The sequence below is a fragment of the Sphaerodactylus townsendi genome, linkage group LG05 (genome assembly GCF_021028975.2).
Source record: "Sphaerodactylus townsendi isolate TG3544 linkage group LG05, MPM_Stown_v2.3, whole genome shotgun sequence".
Lineage (NCBI taxonomy): Eukaryota > Metazoa > Chordata > Lepidosauria > Squamata > Sphaerodactylidae > Sphaerodactylus > Sphaerodactylus townsendi.
Window position 1 is genome coordinate 47,158,439 of NC_059429.1, and position 19,221 is coordinate 47,177,659.

The 19,221-nt window shown below is 39.5% G+C and overlaps 1 protein-coding gene across 3 annotated transcripts in view; it reads left to right on the forward strand.

Annotated features, from left to right (window-relative positions):
• Nucleotides 1-19,221, forward strand: part of COL24A1 (collagen type XXIV alpha 1 chain) — a 247,645-nt gene that overhangs the window by 139,601 nt on the left and 88,823 nt on the right. For all 3 annotated transcript variants that reach the window (XR_007244588.1, XM_048497359.1, XM_048497360.1), the window contains 2 exons: nt 420-464; nt 17,181-17,234. Coding sequence is in view for 2 of the 3 variants with exons in the window: in XM_048497359.1 (XP_048353316.1) it covers nt 420-464; nt 17,181-17,234 (99 nt within the window). In the remaining variant the exon portion in view is untranslated. The remainder of the gene's footprint in view (nt 1-419; nt 465-17,180; nt 17,235-19,221) is intronic.

A 19,221-nucleotide genomic window follows, 5' to 3' on the forward strand; every position in this document is an offset into this window, starting at 1 on the left:
ACTAAAGAGTCCCAAACACTGCAGTCTCTCCTCATAAGGAAGGTGCTCCAGTCCCTCAATCCTCCTCGTTGCCCTTCTCTGCACTTTTTCTATCTCTTCAATATCCTTTTTGAGATGTGGTGACCAGAACTGGACACAGTGCTCCAAGTGCAGTCGCACCACTGCTTTATATAAGGGCATGACAATCTTTGCACTTTTATTATAAATTCCGTTCCTAATTATCCCAAAGAAGCTGAATAAATAAATCCAGATGGCTGTGTATTTTATGGAAGGATTTTGTTCTTTTGAAATTGTTTTCCTAAGTTTGCTAAACTGCTAAATTAGAGCGAAAGTAACCTGTTGAATTGAAAATCCTCTTTACTAAATGAAAGGAAAAGGAATTGTATGTTAAATGTCTGTATTTCTTTCTAAATTATCAGGGGGAAACTGGAGATCAAGGGAATCTTGGGAAAACTGGGGAAACAGTAAGAATAATATTTTTCTGATATCTTTAATTTGTATCAATATTCTGTTAATATTCTGCAGACTTAAAACTCAATCTTTTGCTCAATTCCTCTCATTATTAAAGACCCAATCCTGCTTGTTTTTTGTGCATGCAGACTTTCTGGTGCACTAAGAAAAGCCCTAACTCGGATAGCCTAGATCAGTCTGATTTCATCAGATCTCAGAAGCTAATCAGGGTTGACCAAGGTCAATATTCGGACGGGAGACTAGGAATACCAGAGTAGCTACGCAGAGGCAGGCAATGGAAAACAATATCTGAAAGTCTCTTGCTATGAAAATCCTATGGAGTTGCCATACATCAGCTGTGACATGATGGCAACTTTTCAACCCCCTTTTCCTTTTCACCAGCAGAAAAGCTGGTATGATCCAACAATTAGGAGTGAAACTAATTGTTATGCTCAAATGGAACTGCCACCCAAAATGGTAGCTTGTATAAAGCCCACACACACATGTACACCCGGTGTAGTATTAAGGCATAAAGTCTGTGTTTCCCTTCCTTCCCCTTGGACATAATGATTTTAGAGTGCAGGCAGATAGATGCAATATCATGATGTCATGACAAGCAACTGTGAGTCAATGTTACAGGAAGGTGGGGAGCTGCCATTTTCAAAGGAAATGATAGTGTTTAAATCCACTCTTAGCAATATGGTTCAACCTGTATAAAAGGTGTTTCATGTAGACATAGCTGAATCTTCCATATATCTGTTTCCATTTAAATAGTCTTTTGTTTGTCCATTCCCTAATATAAAATGTGTTATTCAAAGGCCCATTCAAGAATAAAAACAGCATCTGAATTAGATATTTGTTTTCTTACATGGGTTTAGTTTTAGGGTTGTTGTTTTTTTACTATAGTTGAGTAAAGCAGAACATTTTATTATTTATTTTGTAGTTCTCAAAATATAGATCAACAGCTCAAAGTTTTTATAATTGAGGGGAGAAATCTCTGTTCCATCTTCAAATGTAGTCCTTTCAAGGAGTTATCTAGTCACAATTTGATTATTTAATGGAAACATGAAATTCTGCACAGCTGCATTCTCTTCAGGGACGTAGGTAAGGGAGGGGTTCTCGGGTTCAAACCCACCCACATTGTATGTCCGAAGCTCTGCCCCCGTTTGTGGTTTTTTGTATTTTAAAGTTTTTTTGTTTTTGGCCTGCAGGGGGCGCATTTTTTAGGCTAGTGGCACCACAATTTCAAGCTATTGTCATGTGAGACTCCTGATGATACCAACCAAGTTTGCTAAGTTTGGTTCAGGGGGTCCAAAGTTATGGACCTCCAAAGGGGGTGCCCCCATCCCGCATTGTTTCCAATGGGAACTAATAGTAGATGGGGCTACCCTTTTGAGGGTCCATATCTTTGGACCTCCTGAACCAAACGTCACTAAACGTAGGTGGTATCATCAGGAGAGTCTCCTGCTGACACCACCCAGGTTTGGTGAAGGTTGGCTCAGGGGGTCCAAAGTTATGGACTCCCAAAAGGGGTGCCCCATCCCCCATTGTTTCCAATAGGAACTAATAGAAGATGGGGGCTACACCTTTGAAGGTCCATAACTTTGGCCCCCCTGAGCCAAAGTTTACCAAACCTGGGTGGTATCATCAGGAGACTCTCCTAAAGATAACCTGAAAGTTTGGTGCTGCTAGCTTAACAATTGCACCCCTGAAAGCAGGAAAATTGACACCACCACCCATTTCCCCAGATTCTCCTTTTGAATCCAACCCCTTCAGCATGGATTTAAAGGGAGAATCTGAGATCCCCAGATTAAACATTTTAAGTGATGCTGTTTCAGGGTGGGGGATAATCCACCCCAAAACAGCATCACTTTCAATGTTGTTTTAACTGGGGACCCCAGATTCTCCCTTTAAGATGGATTTAGAAGGAGAATCTGGGCACCCTAATTTAAACACCATTGAAAGTGATGCAGTTTGGAGATGGATTTCAGCATCACAGCAGCCACCCATGGAGAGGGGGCGCAAACCTCAGGTTTTGCACCAGGCTCCATTTCCCCTAGCTACCCCTCTGCCTGGAGGGGAGGGAGAAGGGACTGCCAGTTACCAGCTGGGAGCCCAGCCGGTGGGGGGGGGAGCAGGCAGGGCAGGGGAGTCTGCCATCTCTGGCCTCGGAAAGCTGCTTTTATAAGCACTGAGGCCAGGGGCAGGGCTTGGGAAGGTGTGGCCACGCCCTCCAGGGGCGGGTGGGCTTGGCCTTGCCCCCGAACCCCCCATAAAAATCTATACCTACGTCACTGATTCTCTTCCATAGAGCTGAGAATCTGATCTTTGATCTCTTGATCTGCAATCTACATAACATTGTTAGCTATTCTACACAACAGGTTTCCTTTTTCAGTGTTCTTTTTGGAAAAAAACACTGGCTCATTCCACACATGCAGAATAATGCACTTTCAAACTGCTTTCAGTGCTCTTTGAAGCTGTGCGGAATGGCAAAATCCACTTGCAAACAGTTGTGAAAGTGGTTTGAAAATGCATTATTTTGCGTGTGCGGAAGGGGCCACTGTTAGAATTGGCTGTCTTCTTCAAGCTTGCAGGTTCTTGCCATTTGTATCTTGCAAAGCTAATTGTTCCAGCTGACTACTGTATTCCTCTGTTGCACATTATCCTTCTATGTATCCAGTGCATTTTTATCCCGCCCTTTCTCCAAGGATCTCAGTGCAAAATACAGTGTTCTCCCTTCCTACATCTTACATTACAGTGCAGGACCAAGTAAAAGTCTATGAAAGAGGAAAAAAATTGATTGCTATCTATTTTCTAAGCCTTATCTTAAGAAGAATTGCGGCTTTTAAAAAACAAGCCAAGAAGTTTGAAGGAAAATTACCTATCTTGTGCAATATGATTAACAAATGCGGGAAAAGCTAAATTGCGATGTATGACTGAGAAAAGGTACATCATTCACTGTCTGCTACTTGGTGCTCTGCTACACAACAAGGTCTCCTCATGTTTCTTCATCTACATGTGAGTAGGTGCCCTGCTGCTTCTGCTGAGCTGAGGTATCATTTTCTCTGGCCCTTTGTTTCCATGTTGGGAAGTTGTTCACTGCCTATCTTTTTTAAGACACCATTTCAGTGATTTGTCACAGGGATGACAGATCAAAAGTCTTTTAAAAAAACAAGACCTCATTAATCCCCTGGAAATGCATGGGTAGGAAAGGTGTGTCAGACCAGAAAAGCCAAGCAGAGCAAAATTGACACTGGTGTGCTCTTCTTTCCCTACACAGGTAGGGAAAAGGTCGCACTTTCCCCACTCCTGGAAACTGCTGGGCTTCACTGATCTGTGGTGTGGTGAGATCTGAAGAGGGGTGGGTGGGATTTGCACAGTTGAGATTCTGATCCAAAGAGACCAAACCTGCACTAACCCTTGGTCTCAGCTCTTCATTCCATAATATTATCAACAGAAATAGGAGGATTAATATTTCCCCATGCCCTATCAAAGCAGTAAAAGGATGCTACTGCTTCCCCTTTACATGTATGATGATAGTATGTTGATCTGTCTTAGTGGCTGCACATGTGGACAGAAGTTAACCCCCACCCCTTAGATTTAATTACATTTTAAACAATGTTCAGACAATGGGTGGTAGTAGTTGTATTCACGAGGCATCTATATCCTTTTGTAAATGCTACTTTACTAGCATTAAGCATTAATACTAATACTAATGTCATATAACAAGCTTCACGTTAGATGAAAAATGACACAATCATTTTGGAATATATATCAGCTGTGGTGCTTCCTGAGACTTCCTAAGACTTTGAGTTATGTCTCAAAGGACTGTTGAAGTATTTTTCCAGTTGTTTCCTATGCTGCATGGTGAATATTTTTGTGATTTGTTGACATTTAGTTCGCCATTGGTAAGGGGTCATGGTTTGTGGAATGGTATCATATACTGTGATCTTTTCAGAGCTGATAAGTTAAGCTTGGGAGACCACCAAGGAAAAGAGTGTAGAGGAAGGTAATGGCAAACCACCTCTTTTTAACCTTTTGCCTTGAAAACCCTGTGGAGTTGCCATAAGTCAGCTGCGATTTGACATCACTTTACAGGCACATAAGGGGTGGAGATTATTATAAACAGGCAAAAAAGAGAGGCCTGATTCAGTGTATGTGGGTTAGAGAAATGACAATTGAATCAGGAAGCCTTTAGATTGAATTTCACTTCTGCTTGTGAACTCATTAGGTTAGAGGTCCCCCAAGTGTTCCAAGTGTTTTGAGGAAGTGTGTGGGTCCAGGTAGAGCTTTTACTCTGCAAAGATTCTGATTAACTATTGGAGATTTAATTGGCTGTTCATGTATTTTTAAACGTTACTTTGGCAACTGAAGGTAATTTTCAGTAATAAACACTAGTTGCAGGATTGGTAGAAATGTAGAAAGACACATATTGATTGGGTAATGGCATCCTGCAGCATGACTTAAAAAGGGCCAAATGAGTAAATAATATATTTACATAATTATTTTGTATTATATTTTGACCAGAAAAATAAATATTTTAAAGGAATCAAGACCGCATCTTGACATAATTTATTTTATTTATTTTATTGGGCTTATAGACCACCCTCCCCCAAGAGGCTCAGGGCGGTGAACAACCATAATATAAAATATAGTCTTAAAACACAGTATAAAAACAAAATAATAGTTATAAATGGCATATTTAGATAGGTTTAAGGGGCATTTTTAGAGATGAAGAAAGAACATACGGCAGAACACAAAATTAAATTGTGTTAAATTTTGTTCCACGTTTTTTTAACAGTGTAAACTTGGCAAATCAATGGACCTGAACAACTAATCCTTCTAATCTAATATTTGATGCCTCAGAACGCTCAGTCATGGAATATACTTAGCCTATTGTGAAATAATCTATGCTATGACTCCAATGCAGACAAAGTTAGTTGTGCCTAAATCCCATAGAAATGAATGGGGCTTAAGTTAATAACAGGTAATTAATCCCCTTGATTTCAGTGGGAGATGTGTGATCCTAGGCTGGGATTTACATAAATTTGAAGAACACATATTTCCACAGATAAATACAAATGTATTAAGTCATAAATTCTTCCACGGTTTTAATACTGTATCCCAAACTTTGTACATTCTTGGAAACACAATAGTCCAAAATATGGTTGTGTTGCAATGGAAATGATTATTGTACTCCTTTAGGAGGTTATCAAGTTTGACCAACATCAACATATTTAATGTTCCTTTGTTTGATTTCATAAGTGCAAGCAGCTGAGATGTTATTCACTGATTATTTTTAAGCTGAGGCATGACATGGTTGCTGAAGATGCATGAGTTTATTGAACAAAAAATATATGTCAACACTGGCACTGTTTTATGTGCATCTCTCTGCTGGCAGATTGTTCTTTTCTATTTCAGCGATTTAGAATGATTGGCCAATTCCACATCTATGGCTGTAAAATAGTATTGTTTTAAAGTAGTGGCTGGCTTACAAAAAGGGACAGGATTTACACTTTGAAATGTTTGACTTTTTAAAAGCATATTGTAATCAGCTTGGGTTTTTCTATCTTTGAAATAATTGGTTATCATCTACAGGCTCTATTATCTCAGTGCTTCAGGGGCTCAAAATTATCTTAAAAACAAACAATCCTAGAATTACAAATTACCATTACAAAAACTTGGAGCTGGTTCTGTCTACTTTTGTCCCCTGTGAAAACGTCTTTCTCTGTTTTTCAATAGATTCTCATCCTTTCTAAAAGTTGTAAGAATTATTTGTCAAGAATTATTACTGTTAATTAGATCAATTCAGAACACTAAGCATCCAGCTAAAATTTGGCAGAATATCTGAACTCCTTTTCCCCACAAAATAAAATACTTCAGGCAAGAAGAATATGGAATTTTTGAACATGGACAAACCTTACAAGAACCAAAAAATTACTAATCAGCATGTGAATGGAAGACCACCAAGGAATACCAGGTTTATGACAAAGAGGGAGGCAATGGCAAACCACCTCTGAACACCTCTTGCCTTGAAACCCTATGGAGTCATCTTAAGTCAGCTGTGACGATGAAAAAAACAAACGAAAAGCATTCCTTTAGTAATATTTTAGTTGTAAGACTCTGTTGGCCAAGGTGAATTTAAAACTAATGTGGGCCTCTGTATTTCTCCCTGGTTGGTAAGATTAGCAGCCTGTTCAGAACAATAGAGCCATTTAAACAGTATTTGATTAATTTGATGAGAAGTAAAGGAGTTCAGCCAGAGCAAATTTACAATGCCAATGAGACAAAAGTTTTTGGGAATCCATGCCAAGAAAAACACTGGCTTCAGCTACTGAGAAAATTGCCCCTGGATTACATGGAGAAAAGTCTCAACTCTGTTGGCATGCACAGTTGGGTTTTAGAGTTTTAAATTACTAGCTGGCAAAACTTTAAAACCACATTACATTACATATAAAGAAGCAAGTAACCTGTCTCCTCCATTTCTGAGCATAGTCCAGTGCATGAACAATTACAGATGTTGAGAAAAATGGTTCCAGGGTTATATTCTTTCACAAGTGAATATACCAACAAAAGAGCTGTGTTTCTAGGCTATCATTACTATTTGGAAACATCAGTATTCCTTACCAAAAGCAGAAACATATTGTCTGAATAGCTGATTTACATAGATGCAGGTTCTACCCCGACAAACATATTACAAAAATTCATACTGTGGATGACAGGAGATCAGAGATCAGGATGTCTTGATATATGGCAGCAGAGCACCAACTAAGAGGACAAAGGATCATACATATGTCAGTACCATGATGTTGAGCTATTCTTTCAAGGGAAAACAGTAATGGCATACTGGTGGATTCCACACAGGCCAAATGTAACGGGTGTAGGATGTTATATAAACCATTTGAGCGGGGGACACTTCAGACAGATCCCATTCCCAAAACGAATTTGCCTTGTTTATTCCCCTCAACCCAGGATTTTCAAAAATAACAGGCAGGAGATGCTTTATTTCCCTCCTTTCCACTTAAGTTCCGTGCCGTCCACTGTCAAAGAGAATCTGCCCACCCACCATTCTGTGCAGATTGCGGGCAGAGTCTCTGAGCACCTAACAGGGTACAAGGTCCGCCAAGCACATTTTCTCCCCTGGCGGCGAGTATGACTGATCTACAGCAACACATTCATTATTGCTCTGTTATTCCTTTTCTTTCTTTTGAGTGTTGCACTTGTGCAGCTATGCAAGTGCCGCCAACCATATTGTGGGATGATTGGTATGACTGTAGGGGTTGCAGGAAATTTAAAAACATGTGTTGCAGGAAATTTTTTAAAAGAGAAGCGTTTCCATACAAAGGAGCAAAAGTAACCCAGATTGTTTCCGTGGGCTCCAATCGCTGCTTAAGCAGGTGAAGGGCACATATGTGAACTGGAAAAAGGAAAACAGGTCCCTTTATAAAGACTGCAACCTGTTATACATATGTTGTGGGAAATCCACCACTGTCAGATCAATAAGCCATCTAGACCACTATTTCCTATTCCAACTGACTTGAGGCTCTCCCAAGGTTCTTGTTTTTCCTGACGCAGCCAGGAATTGAAATGGAGCAGTAGAACACTAATGAGAAATAATAGAACACTCATTAGAAATAAAATTAGTTAACAGTTCATTAAAGGTGTATGGAAATTCTGTTCTAGCTACAGAAATAGTAAAAGGAAGATGGCAAGAATGATTTGCAAATTTCTGCTAGAAATGCTTGGCCCCATTGCATCATGAGATACTACTAAGGGAAGGAGGTGTCCCTGACTTGAGAAGAAAAACAAGATACACAAATCAGCACATAGACCTACCTGCTTGAAGCTTTGGAACACATGGAAAAACATTTCCCTACTTCCTGCGTAGGCTCATTTTAGCTCAGTTAGGTGCCAGGCCTGATTTATGTAGGATGATCAGAATTCTCTCTGCTCAAAATAGCATGGAGTGTAAATTAAAGTTTCTTTGAGGGCTTAAGGATGCTTATTAGAGCAAAGTCTTTGAACTGTTTGGGAAAGCTTGGACTCTAGAGTCACAAAACCCAATTAGAAACAGAAAACAAGATCTACTATAACATGTCGAACGTTATTAAACTTGTTACAACTACTTGTAATGAATAATAATGACCCAGGAAGATGCAGCTACCTCAACTGATTTACAACATTATGCTTTTGTATTACACAGAATATGAGTTTCATTGAAAAAAATGTCAGAAGTAAGTTTAATATGCAAATCTTAGAGATCTTTTCCATTTCAGAAATCAGCATGTGAAGTTTCTTTACATGAAACAATATTGGTGTCTATGGATGTTTTTCCAGGGTTGTATGGCATAGAAGGGAATAACATATGTTTCTCCTGTGTAAGGATTCCCCATGCTTTTACTGTGATACAGAATTAATTTTTAAGTTGAAAGGCGTCAGCTGAAAGACCACACACAAAAATTGTGGCTTGCCAATGTGATGGAATTATACAGTTACTTTGAAGCTTATATGTTGGAGTTGGTTATGAGTTATTCACTAGCCAGATGGACTAGCATTGTACATGTCTACTAAATTAGGCTATAGTGTTAGTGGCAAACATGTCCAATAGGCAACTGGTGGTTTTTGAGGGCATGCACATATTGTTTGGTGCCTACATATATTTCAGTATGCCTATTTTATCTATTTAGAACTTTAATACATTGGGCTATTGATCTTCCTGTGCCTATTGTCACCAGTGGTTTCTGGTTGAAATCTACTTGCACTCATATTAATTGGATTTTTTATTCATTCATTATTATTATTATTATTATTATTATTATTATTATTATTATTATTATTATTATTATTATTATTATTATTATTATTTGGATTTATAGACCGCCCTCCCCCGAAGGGCTCAGACTCTATTAATTAGTGTTCCTTACAAAGGTCACACCTACAACTATCTATCACATTGTTTAACTTTGGCCATTTCCACATGAGTTGTTTACAGTGAAACTTGCTACCATTCGCTGTGTTTTTTTCTTTTAATTACACATATTATTTTCCTCTGTTTGGTTCTGGAAATTTTTTCTCTCAATTTTTCGTCTGTTTTCCCAAGCATTTTTACTGTGATGTGTTTTTCTGATCCATTTCTGACCCAGTTCACCTTGCGATCATGTTGAAACAGTCTTTATTTCTCTGCCCCACCTGGCCTCTATCTGCCCCAGTAGGTTTCTTTTGTCTTCCACTTTGGTCAAACAGTAGGTTTCTTTTGTCTTCCACTTTGGTCAAATGCATTAAGGAACTTGGATCTTGATCTTGCCTTTCCAATATTTCTGTTGTTCACTCTTGATTCCATTCAAAGCCCAATTTGCCTAATCCTATTTTTTGATTCGGTGGGTTTTTTTTATGTGTCTGAGCCTGATAAGTGTTTTTTCGGGAGATTTTGTGAAATTGTAATTTAGAAAGGAGTTTAACTGGACTTTTTCTGGATTGCTTTTATTCTGGCTTTTTGCAGTCTTATTTCTACAGTTGTATTCGAACAGTTGGTCTGAAACTAGGCAGTGCCATTATTTTCTCACACTGCAAACCTTGAGAAAATATTTATGCAAAGAGAAATACAACTTGACATTTAGCCTTTAGCAATAAGGAGACTGGCAATATTTTCCATACGCCTTAATCACTGCCTTGTGTGAAAAAAGATCCCTCTAATTAGAATGTTCTAATCAGAACATCAAAAGCACTTGAAATTGTTACTGTCTGGTTCGTAGTCTAAATATATTCACATTTTAGACTTATAGTGCATGTTCAGAGGGGCATGAAAACACCCAAATAGACAATGTTATGAGTCCAATTATACTATGTGTTAATTTGTCACTGTCAAAAAAGCTTACATTATATGTAAAATTATATTTTGCTTTTAGTTTTATAAAGTACTTGCACAATAATTAATCTAAAGCATTTGTTGTCACTTTTTTCTTTTATAGAATGTTCAGTGCTTTAGTCAGGCATGTTATAATTTTAACAAACACATTCTATAGTGTATATTGTACACATTTAAACCACTGAGGAAGCCCTCCCAGTATAAATTCATTTTGTTGGTATATGTATATTTTATGTTATTTATTTATTTATTCATTCATTCATTCATTCATTCTTTCTTTCTTTCTTTCTTTCTTTTCTTTCTTTCTTTCTTTCTTTCTTTCTTTCTTTCTTTCTTTCTTTCTTTCTTTCTTTCTTTCTTTCTTTCTTTCTTTCTTTCGATTTTTATACCGCCCCATCCCTGAAGGGCTCTGGGCGGTGTACAATAAACCATTATATGTAGGATAAAACAACTAAAACCATTAAAAGCAGCGATAAAAATAAGACTAAACGTAATAACAGGTTACCATAAGCAAAAATGGCATCCGGAAGCTCCATTCTTAAATCCTCTTTCAGGAGGGAGGAACGGTAAACCCCAAGATGGCAGAAGGCACAGATGTAAAAGGCCGGGGGGTGGGGGGCACCATCAATGGCTGGTTCCTCCAAAGGCCCGGCGGAACAATTCCGTCTTACAGGCCCTGCGGAATTCAGTAAAATCCCGCAGGGCCCGGACAGCTGGTGGAAGAGCCGTAAAGGTTGTAATAATTGTATTTGGTCATAGGAAAAATGTTTCTGTGTGACACCCCAATGTGTCATTTTACCTTAAAAGTGTTTAAAAACAACAACAGCAACTAGGTGGAAGTATTTATCTATGTAACCAAAGTTGATAGATATGTACAGTTTATAATATTTATAATTTGATTAAAGTTTCTGTGATTTAATATAATTTTAGCTTTTAAAGGATTGACCTTGATGTTTGCATATACAAGGTTTTCCTATTTTTTTTCAACCCCTATGGTTACTGGTTTGTTCTGGGTTGAAATATTTCTCCCCCATTTTTTGCTCATTTTCATTTATTTGTCACTGTGACCATTGGTATATCAGGTGATGACAAGCAGCACCTATAATTTTGCATTTCACTCCAAACCTGTTTAAAATGAAAAATGGAGGATCAAGCAAAGTGAGTACCCTGATTATAAGGAGGGTTTTCTTCTCCACAGATTCTGAAGATTGTGGTAAAACAAAGTAGTTTAGGAAGGCATTGTTTTTTGTAAAGGAACATGACTATAGAAGAAGAGAAGAGAAGAGTTTGGATTTATATCCCCCCTTTCTCTCCTGTAGGAGACTCAAAGGGGCTTACAATCTCCTTGCCCTTCCCCCCTCACAACAAACACCCTGTAAGGTGGGTGGGGCTGAGAGAGCTCCAAAAAGCTGTGACTAGCCCAAGGTCACCCAGCTGGTGTGTGTGGGAGTGCATCTGAATCTGAATTCCCCAGATAAGTCTCCACAGCTCAAGCGGCAGAGCGGGGAATCAAACCCAGTTCCTCCAGATTAGAATGCACCTGCTCTTAACCACCACACCACTGCTTCTCCTATATAGTATAATATAGTGGAATGGTTCAGCAGGATGTTCTTTTGCAATAAAAGACTATCACTATAAAAGGAAAAGGACTAGTGTATTCCAATGCCCTTACTGCATTGACTTCTAAGATGTTGCTGTCCTGGCTCTCTCTTAATAAACAAAATAAAGGAAAATTACTGTAGTGAAAATCCAGCAGAGACTGGTGAATAGAAATCTAGGAGTATAGAGATAAAGTTGGATCTTCCTGTCACTCTGATTCACACTTTGCAATGTGATGTATGTGACTGTTTGAGGCTGGTCCATCCTTGAAACCCAATTTAGGCACCTGGAGTATCAACACTGCAGGTGCTCTTTGCATTAGCTCAGTGGTTTGAAGAGAGAGCCGCTGCTTTTTCATTTGATTTTAGCTCCTCTTGCTTTGGAGACAGATGGAAATTTTAAACTGTGTTCAGGATCGTGCCCAGGAATCTGAAAATAGCATAGCAATGCAGCTCAGAGAATGAGCCATGAATCATGGAGTTTGTTTCTATTTCAAATGGAGCATTTGATATGAACTCAGTAGAAGAATTTAGGCCAACCATCTTTCCTCCTAGATGGATATAAAAATTCTGGTCAACATTACAGATTACAGTTGTTAACAAGATTACAGGGGGTGGGAAGGTGGGATGACACATGAGACATAGAGAAATTACCTTGGTCCTTGCTTTCTCCTCTGATTTCTGACGCACACACCCAGCTGCCTTTCTCTGCCCTTTCCTGCCACTTTCACAACCTCCCCATCTGACCTTCCGCCTTTCCTGCTCTGCCTATTCACCCCCTTTCTCACAGCTGTTCTTTCCCTTCCGCACCCTCCTTGCCTCTCCACATCACCTACTCCTTTGCTTGTGCCCATTATGGTTCACTGCCCCCTCACTGATTTTGCAGAAGTGCTCAAGGAGTCACCACTGTTGGCTTTTCAGCTTCACCGTAGGTTGATCACCCTTAGGTTACTCAAATATAGGCCCACTGGGAGACAAGGAGGAAAAATAGTGATGTTGCCTCTCCTATGCCCAACTCAGCTGACACGACTTTTGGCCTCTGATGTCACCATTATGGTGAGTGTCTTTTTTCACCCCTCAAACAAAGGAAAGAGAGAAGGAGGCAGCAGTGGCTTCAACAGACATTCATGGTGTGTGTGTGCACAAACACTCTTCTGCTTGGAATGATTTCACACACACCCTCCATTTTCATCTGGGTTTCTGTTTTTTCTGCAAACTTGGAGGGTTTCCCAGATTTGTAGAAAAATATCAGTGTTGAACTGCACACCCTTCTCCCAAACTCCATCTGGAGTTCAGGGGCAGGCTGAGCAGTTCAGTGCTGGCCTTGGTATGGGCCCACCTTTAAATTGGACTCTGCCTCTGAAGCCTCCAGTTTAAAGCAGGACCCAGCCAGGCCAAGCCCAGCCTTAATCTGCCTCTGCCCTGACTGGGGTCAGTTTCATTGTGCTGTCTCTGCCTTCAAAGCTCACATGGACTTTGGAGGCAAAGTCAGCAGTATAAAATTGGACCCATGCAGTCCTGAAGTTCAAGGCTGACCTCTACCTGGCTGGATCCAGTTTTAAACTGGGGGTTTTGTGGTGGGCTCTACCTTGACCCAGTCCAGCCTTGAACTGCATACCTCACCCCTGAACTCAGAGTTCAGGGGTGGGGCACACAGTTTGATGTGCCTTCTTCTCCCTCCTTTGTGCCCAATCTGTTATCTGCGCTCTGCCTCTCATCTCTGGAGACTGCAGAGGGGGGGCAGGGCCCCTTCAAGGAATGGCTTCCAGGGCACATGTCCTGTCTTCCCCTCCCTAGATATGCCTCAGGACCTTAGGCTAGTCACAGCGTTCTCAGAACTCTCTCAGCCCTACTTCACAATGTTCCTGTTGTGGGAGAGGGGAAGAGAAGGTGATTGTAATCCAGTTTCAGACTCCTTTCAACAGAGAAAAGTGGGGTATAAAAACAATAACTGTCCTTTGTAAATTTCCTTCTGTGTTAGAACCCAAACAGGATGTTTCTCCTTGTGCAGTCACAAGTATAGAATGCTTTTTCTGGTGACGTTCATCTGCCAAATCTTTAGATTAGAGTAACTGGTGGAGATTATCATAGTCTGCTATTTTTTTCATTGTGCTAATAGTGATAGATTATTATTAATTATTTATTCGATTTCGGTATACCGCCCCATCCCCAGATGACCCCTCTGCACATTGACCGAATCAAGACAGCAGGTCCAATTGTGGTGGCCCCATCCCCATGCATCTATACACTTGCTGGTTTCGTCTGCATGGCACTGTCACAAACACAAATATGTCTGTTTATACACATGGTCCCCATGATTAGGGATTCTGCTTCCCGGTTTTCCTAACCACAGGGCCAATGAGTACACACACTTCCTCTGTGCATAGGTGGCATATTAATGAGAAAACTGTTGAGGTGATGGTGGGGCCATCCTGTCCCCATGCATTCATCCATCATTTTTGTAAGCTGCCCTAGGACTTCGGTGTAGATATAAATGGAATGAATGAATGAATGAACAAATGAATGAATGAATGAATGTATGTATGTATGTGTGTATGTATGTATGTATGTATGTATGTATGTATGTATGTATGTATGTATGTATGTATGTATGTATGTATGTATGTATGTATGTATGTATGTGGTGGGGTAATGTAAATCTCTTGTTGGATTTATTTGGGCTACCACTCCTTTTTGTTACTGGGGTAAATGGGAAGAGAAGGTTGTTTGATACTTTTGAGGTATTATTGTATAGAACAGTGATTTTAAACCTCCTTCTTTGGAGATTTTTAAGCAGAGACTGGATGGCCATCTGCCAGAAGTCCTTTGATTATGTGTTCCTGCATTGCAGGAGGTTGGACTTGATGGCTCCTGGGGTCTCCCCCAACTCTGTGATTCAATGATTCTAAAGTTCTTTAAAAATAGAGAAGGAAGTGTGGCTATTGCATAAAAAATCTAAGCATATGAAACATCACATGATGAGTCATTGCCAATTATTTTCTTGTCCCATTCTCAGGCACATATCCAAAGTGAAATTCAGTCTAGACATTACACTTCCCATGTACAGTTCTCTGTTTTCATGTGGTATTTATGTTCATTTCTAATACAGATCCCATGTGGTTGATAGGTTCAGCCGTTGTTTTTCACTAGAAGAATCTACTCCACAAATTCCATGATAATTTGACTTACTCTTTCTCCTGTGACACTGAGGACATTTGAGGTGTAATTGCAGAGGCGTAGGAGAATAAAATGGCACCCAGGGCAAAATAACACCCAGGCTCCACCGCATTTCTTTTATTTTATTTTGGCTGTGTTATTAAAAATTCAGAATAGGTCCAGAAAGGCAAGGGGAAATCAACAGCCTGTGATTGAAATGTATTTATTTGTTCAAAGTATGTTTGGCTGGACTGTTAACAAATGCAGATTACATTGATAGTTTTTTGGATCTTTTTCCTGGGTACACCTGCAATGCCCCATTAAATCATCCTCCATGTAGTAATATGAGTCCCCATTATTCTGATGTACAGTGTAGTGTTAAGCAAATGGAAAAAAGGGGGCAGTGCATCACTACCTTCAGCAGTGCTGTAAACACTATATGTGTAAGTAAAAAGAAACAGACCACCATGAAGAAGCCCAGTTGTCAGCACACTTCAGCTAGAAGCGGGGTAGGAACAGTGAAAAGCCAGAACAGGATTTTGATTTGAAGACAGCCTATGAAATACATAAGGTCTGGAACTTATCACACTTAACAGTCAATTATATGACTTTCATTTGAAAATGATGGCATCAACAGATGTTCTACAGCTCTACAGATTCAAAGTAGAAGTAGGCAACATATTTGCTTCAATGATTATTGTGGAATTTTGCTCCACTGCAGTGGAAGTCTCTGCCTTACATGTTTAATATTATCACTATGTAATAAACATTCTGCTAAGTGATCTACTATGTATATTATGTGATATACATTTTCATATTCTAAAGAACAGTGGAGGAACCATTAAATATCAATAGCAAATTTGCCTTAAGTCTGTGAGAGAGATGGACTGTAAGTAAGTAAATAAAGTGTTTGCGTGTCCTTGTAATTTTATCCTAATGCCACTACTATCCTATTCACCAGCAGCATTGTCATAAAGCACTCCAAATTTAAGCCTTGGTTCACACATTCAGGGGAATAAGATGGAAGAATGCGGAGGTGATAGAATGTAATGTATTACTTCAGACTAGCAAGAAAGAGTAGAACCTTTCTCCCTGCTTTTCTAAGTTTTCTGTGTGCACAGACATCTTTTTAAATGCAAAATAATACTGAACACTGAAATCGAACACCTGCAGTCTCAAGTGATAAAGCCTCATCCGCTCATGAATCTTTTACCTCTTTCCCACCTCATTTTTCTTAATCAGGTATGTCTTTTCCCAGGCCAGGTACAGGGAACGGATTCATAAAGCTATTTTGTGATGTTAAAATGTGAGGAGATTCCTCAGCCACAGCCCAATGAAGTGGTCTTGTGAAAAATATAATCATGATGATGCTCTGTAGGTGGTAACTTGATCCTTCTATGAAGTGCTGATTTTACACTATGTGAAAACTGGGGAAGAACTGGGACATAACCATCTCAGAAATGGTAATATGAATTAGCTCAGTAGTTGTCTTGATTCCATACCCATTATGATTATTGTTTGACCATATACACGAAAAGTGCTATTAGGGCCCTATGCTGCCAGCCTCTGGTCAAGTAAAACAGACACTTTGGCCCCTTCCGTACACGCAAAATAATGCATTTTCAAACCACTTTCACAACTGTTTGCAAGTGGATTTTGCCATTCCGCACAGCTTCAAAGAGCATTGAAAGCAGTTTGAAAGTGCATTATTCTGCATGTGCGGAATGAGCCTTTGTTTCATTTAGATATCAGTATGTCTCTCATGTAACTATATTTTCTGATGAGACTGGACTCAGTAATTGTAAACTTGCTTCAGTGATGTCATAGGCATCATTTAATAATCTGTGGTGTCTTGACAGTTTGAGGCTAGGATTAAAGTGTCAGTCCTCATCTCAAAGTTTAAAATGTACAATAGTGAAAAAGCTAGGAATAGAATATTATTAATTAGCTGCCTTTGAATTTTAGTGGAATGAACTGGGTACCTTACAGTTACTGAAAAAAGCAGTTATTCTACATAGGTAATCATTAACATCATTGATACGAGTTGATGCACAGATATGTGTGTGAGAAAAGGCTGTTGGTAAAGTCCATTTGTTTTATTTTTCCTTTAGGGTCCACTTGGTTTGCCGGGTGAAACTGGACCACCTGGAGGTTCCAGCGATAAGGTATGTGGAAAGGTGCTATTTATTGATAAAATATCGCTGTAACCTAAGTAATTTGCTAAATGCAGTAAAATTATAGGCATTCCATGGGATATTTTTGATCTTGTTTTAATTTTGCTCCAAAGCTGGGATCTGTTTAATTAGCTGCTTTCCTGTCTGTTGAACTTTGAAATTCAAGTAGGATAGTCTTTGTAGATATTCTACAGTCCTAATTTCAAAGATGGGAAAGCGAATGTTCCTAATTCTCATTTAATCCATAAGCGTTTGAAATATTTGGAAATAAAGAAATAAAAACTTTCTCTGTTTTAGGATGTGCACAAAAGGTTTCAAACGTATTGCCATATCTTTGTTGTAATAAGCTGATCTGCAGGTTTAAGAAGTTGCTTCTTGGTTATGTCTTTTCTTAAAACTGAAAACAGGAAACTATAATTTAACTGGATGTCAGTTTGGATTATGCTAAAAACCTAAATATTTGTCAGAATGATCTAGCATCCCATCCTTCGTGTTTGTGCCTGGAGAGACAAATTATTTCAGTGCAGTTTGATCTCAGGAATTTAAAAGGATGAACTAGAGAAATATCATATTCTATTATTGTATTACAATTTTCCTGCAAATGTGAAAAAAATGTCAGTTTATATTTCTGTCAAAGTTGGAGAATAACATTTTCTTCCAAGTCAAATTGATTTAGGTTTCAATTCTGATGAAACAGTATTGAACAGTATTTGCAGCTTAAAATATTGCTTTGTGTTTGATGCATAATTATAAATATTCTGGTTTCAGATAAAGTTGCAGTTTTTAAAAAGTAGTTCACACTAATGAAACACCATTCCATTGATTTCAAATGGGGAATAGAATGCCGTAGTTTGCACAACCAAACAGGAAGCCATTGAAACCCAGGTTGAAGGAAAAAAGTAGATAATTTTGGGCCTTTCCCCACTTCCCTTAAGCCCCGCGCTACTCGAGGAGAGTAGCGCGGGATCCCTCGGCACTCCCCACTGAGAGGGGCGGCGACAGCGCAGCTCTTCTCAACGGCACCTTTTGATGGCCCCGCGCAGAGCGCCGGGTCGTGGGGACGGCCGGGCGCGTGCCTGGGATGCTGCGCGCTGAGAGCAGCGCGCAGCATAGAGGGGAAGGACGAAAGTGGGGAAAGGCCCTTTGTGACTTTCATTTAACCTGGGTTCAGCTGAATATAAAATGTTAGAAGTATTTGGTGGGGGGGAGTTCTGTGGGAACTTCTGCCCCATAAGGTTTTTAAAATGGACCTGAACCCATTATATTTGACCTGTGTAGAATCACCCGTTGCATCTATGGAGAAGGTCCTGACTAATCTTTCTCCCTTGCTCTTAAAAAAGAATGAAAATTACAGATAATTGGTTACTAACAATATTACTTTGGAATTTGACTAATCTCAAAGACTAGCAGTGTCTTATATTTACTGTAGTGAAACATAGCACATTGCACAGTGGCTCTCCTCTTGGGAAATGGTGAGTGCTCTGTTTCCACAATCGCATGCCAGAGGCACTGGGGTGATAGTATTAGTTGTCCCAAATTAAGATGCATTGTTTGTGAAAATACCCTCAGTCTTTACCTGCTTCTTCTGTCACTGTCCGAATGGGTGGGCAAGTCAATGCTAACATAATGCGAAAGCTCAGCAAAACTGATAACTGAATTAACTCAGGAGATCAACTTTCACAAACATTTTCATGAACTCTCCCCTCCCCTCCACCTCGCCCTGCCCCTCCCCCATTGTGGATGGGCGCTTAAAAATGTATAATGGTATACATGCTTGCATTACCTCAGCAACTAGGCAGAAGCTGTGCTGTATCATTGGCACTACCACACTGTGGAAGCATCAGCCTGGATGCACACTGGAATGATGATTTTTCCACACAATGAAAAATCTGTTTAAGTTCGCATTTTCTCCTGACTGTAGCTGAATCAATGTTTCAGAAAGAAGATTTAATGGCTATTTTTACCCTCAATAATCCTG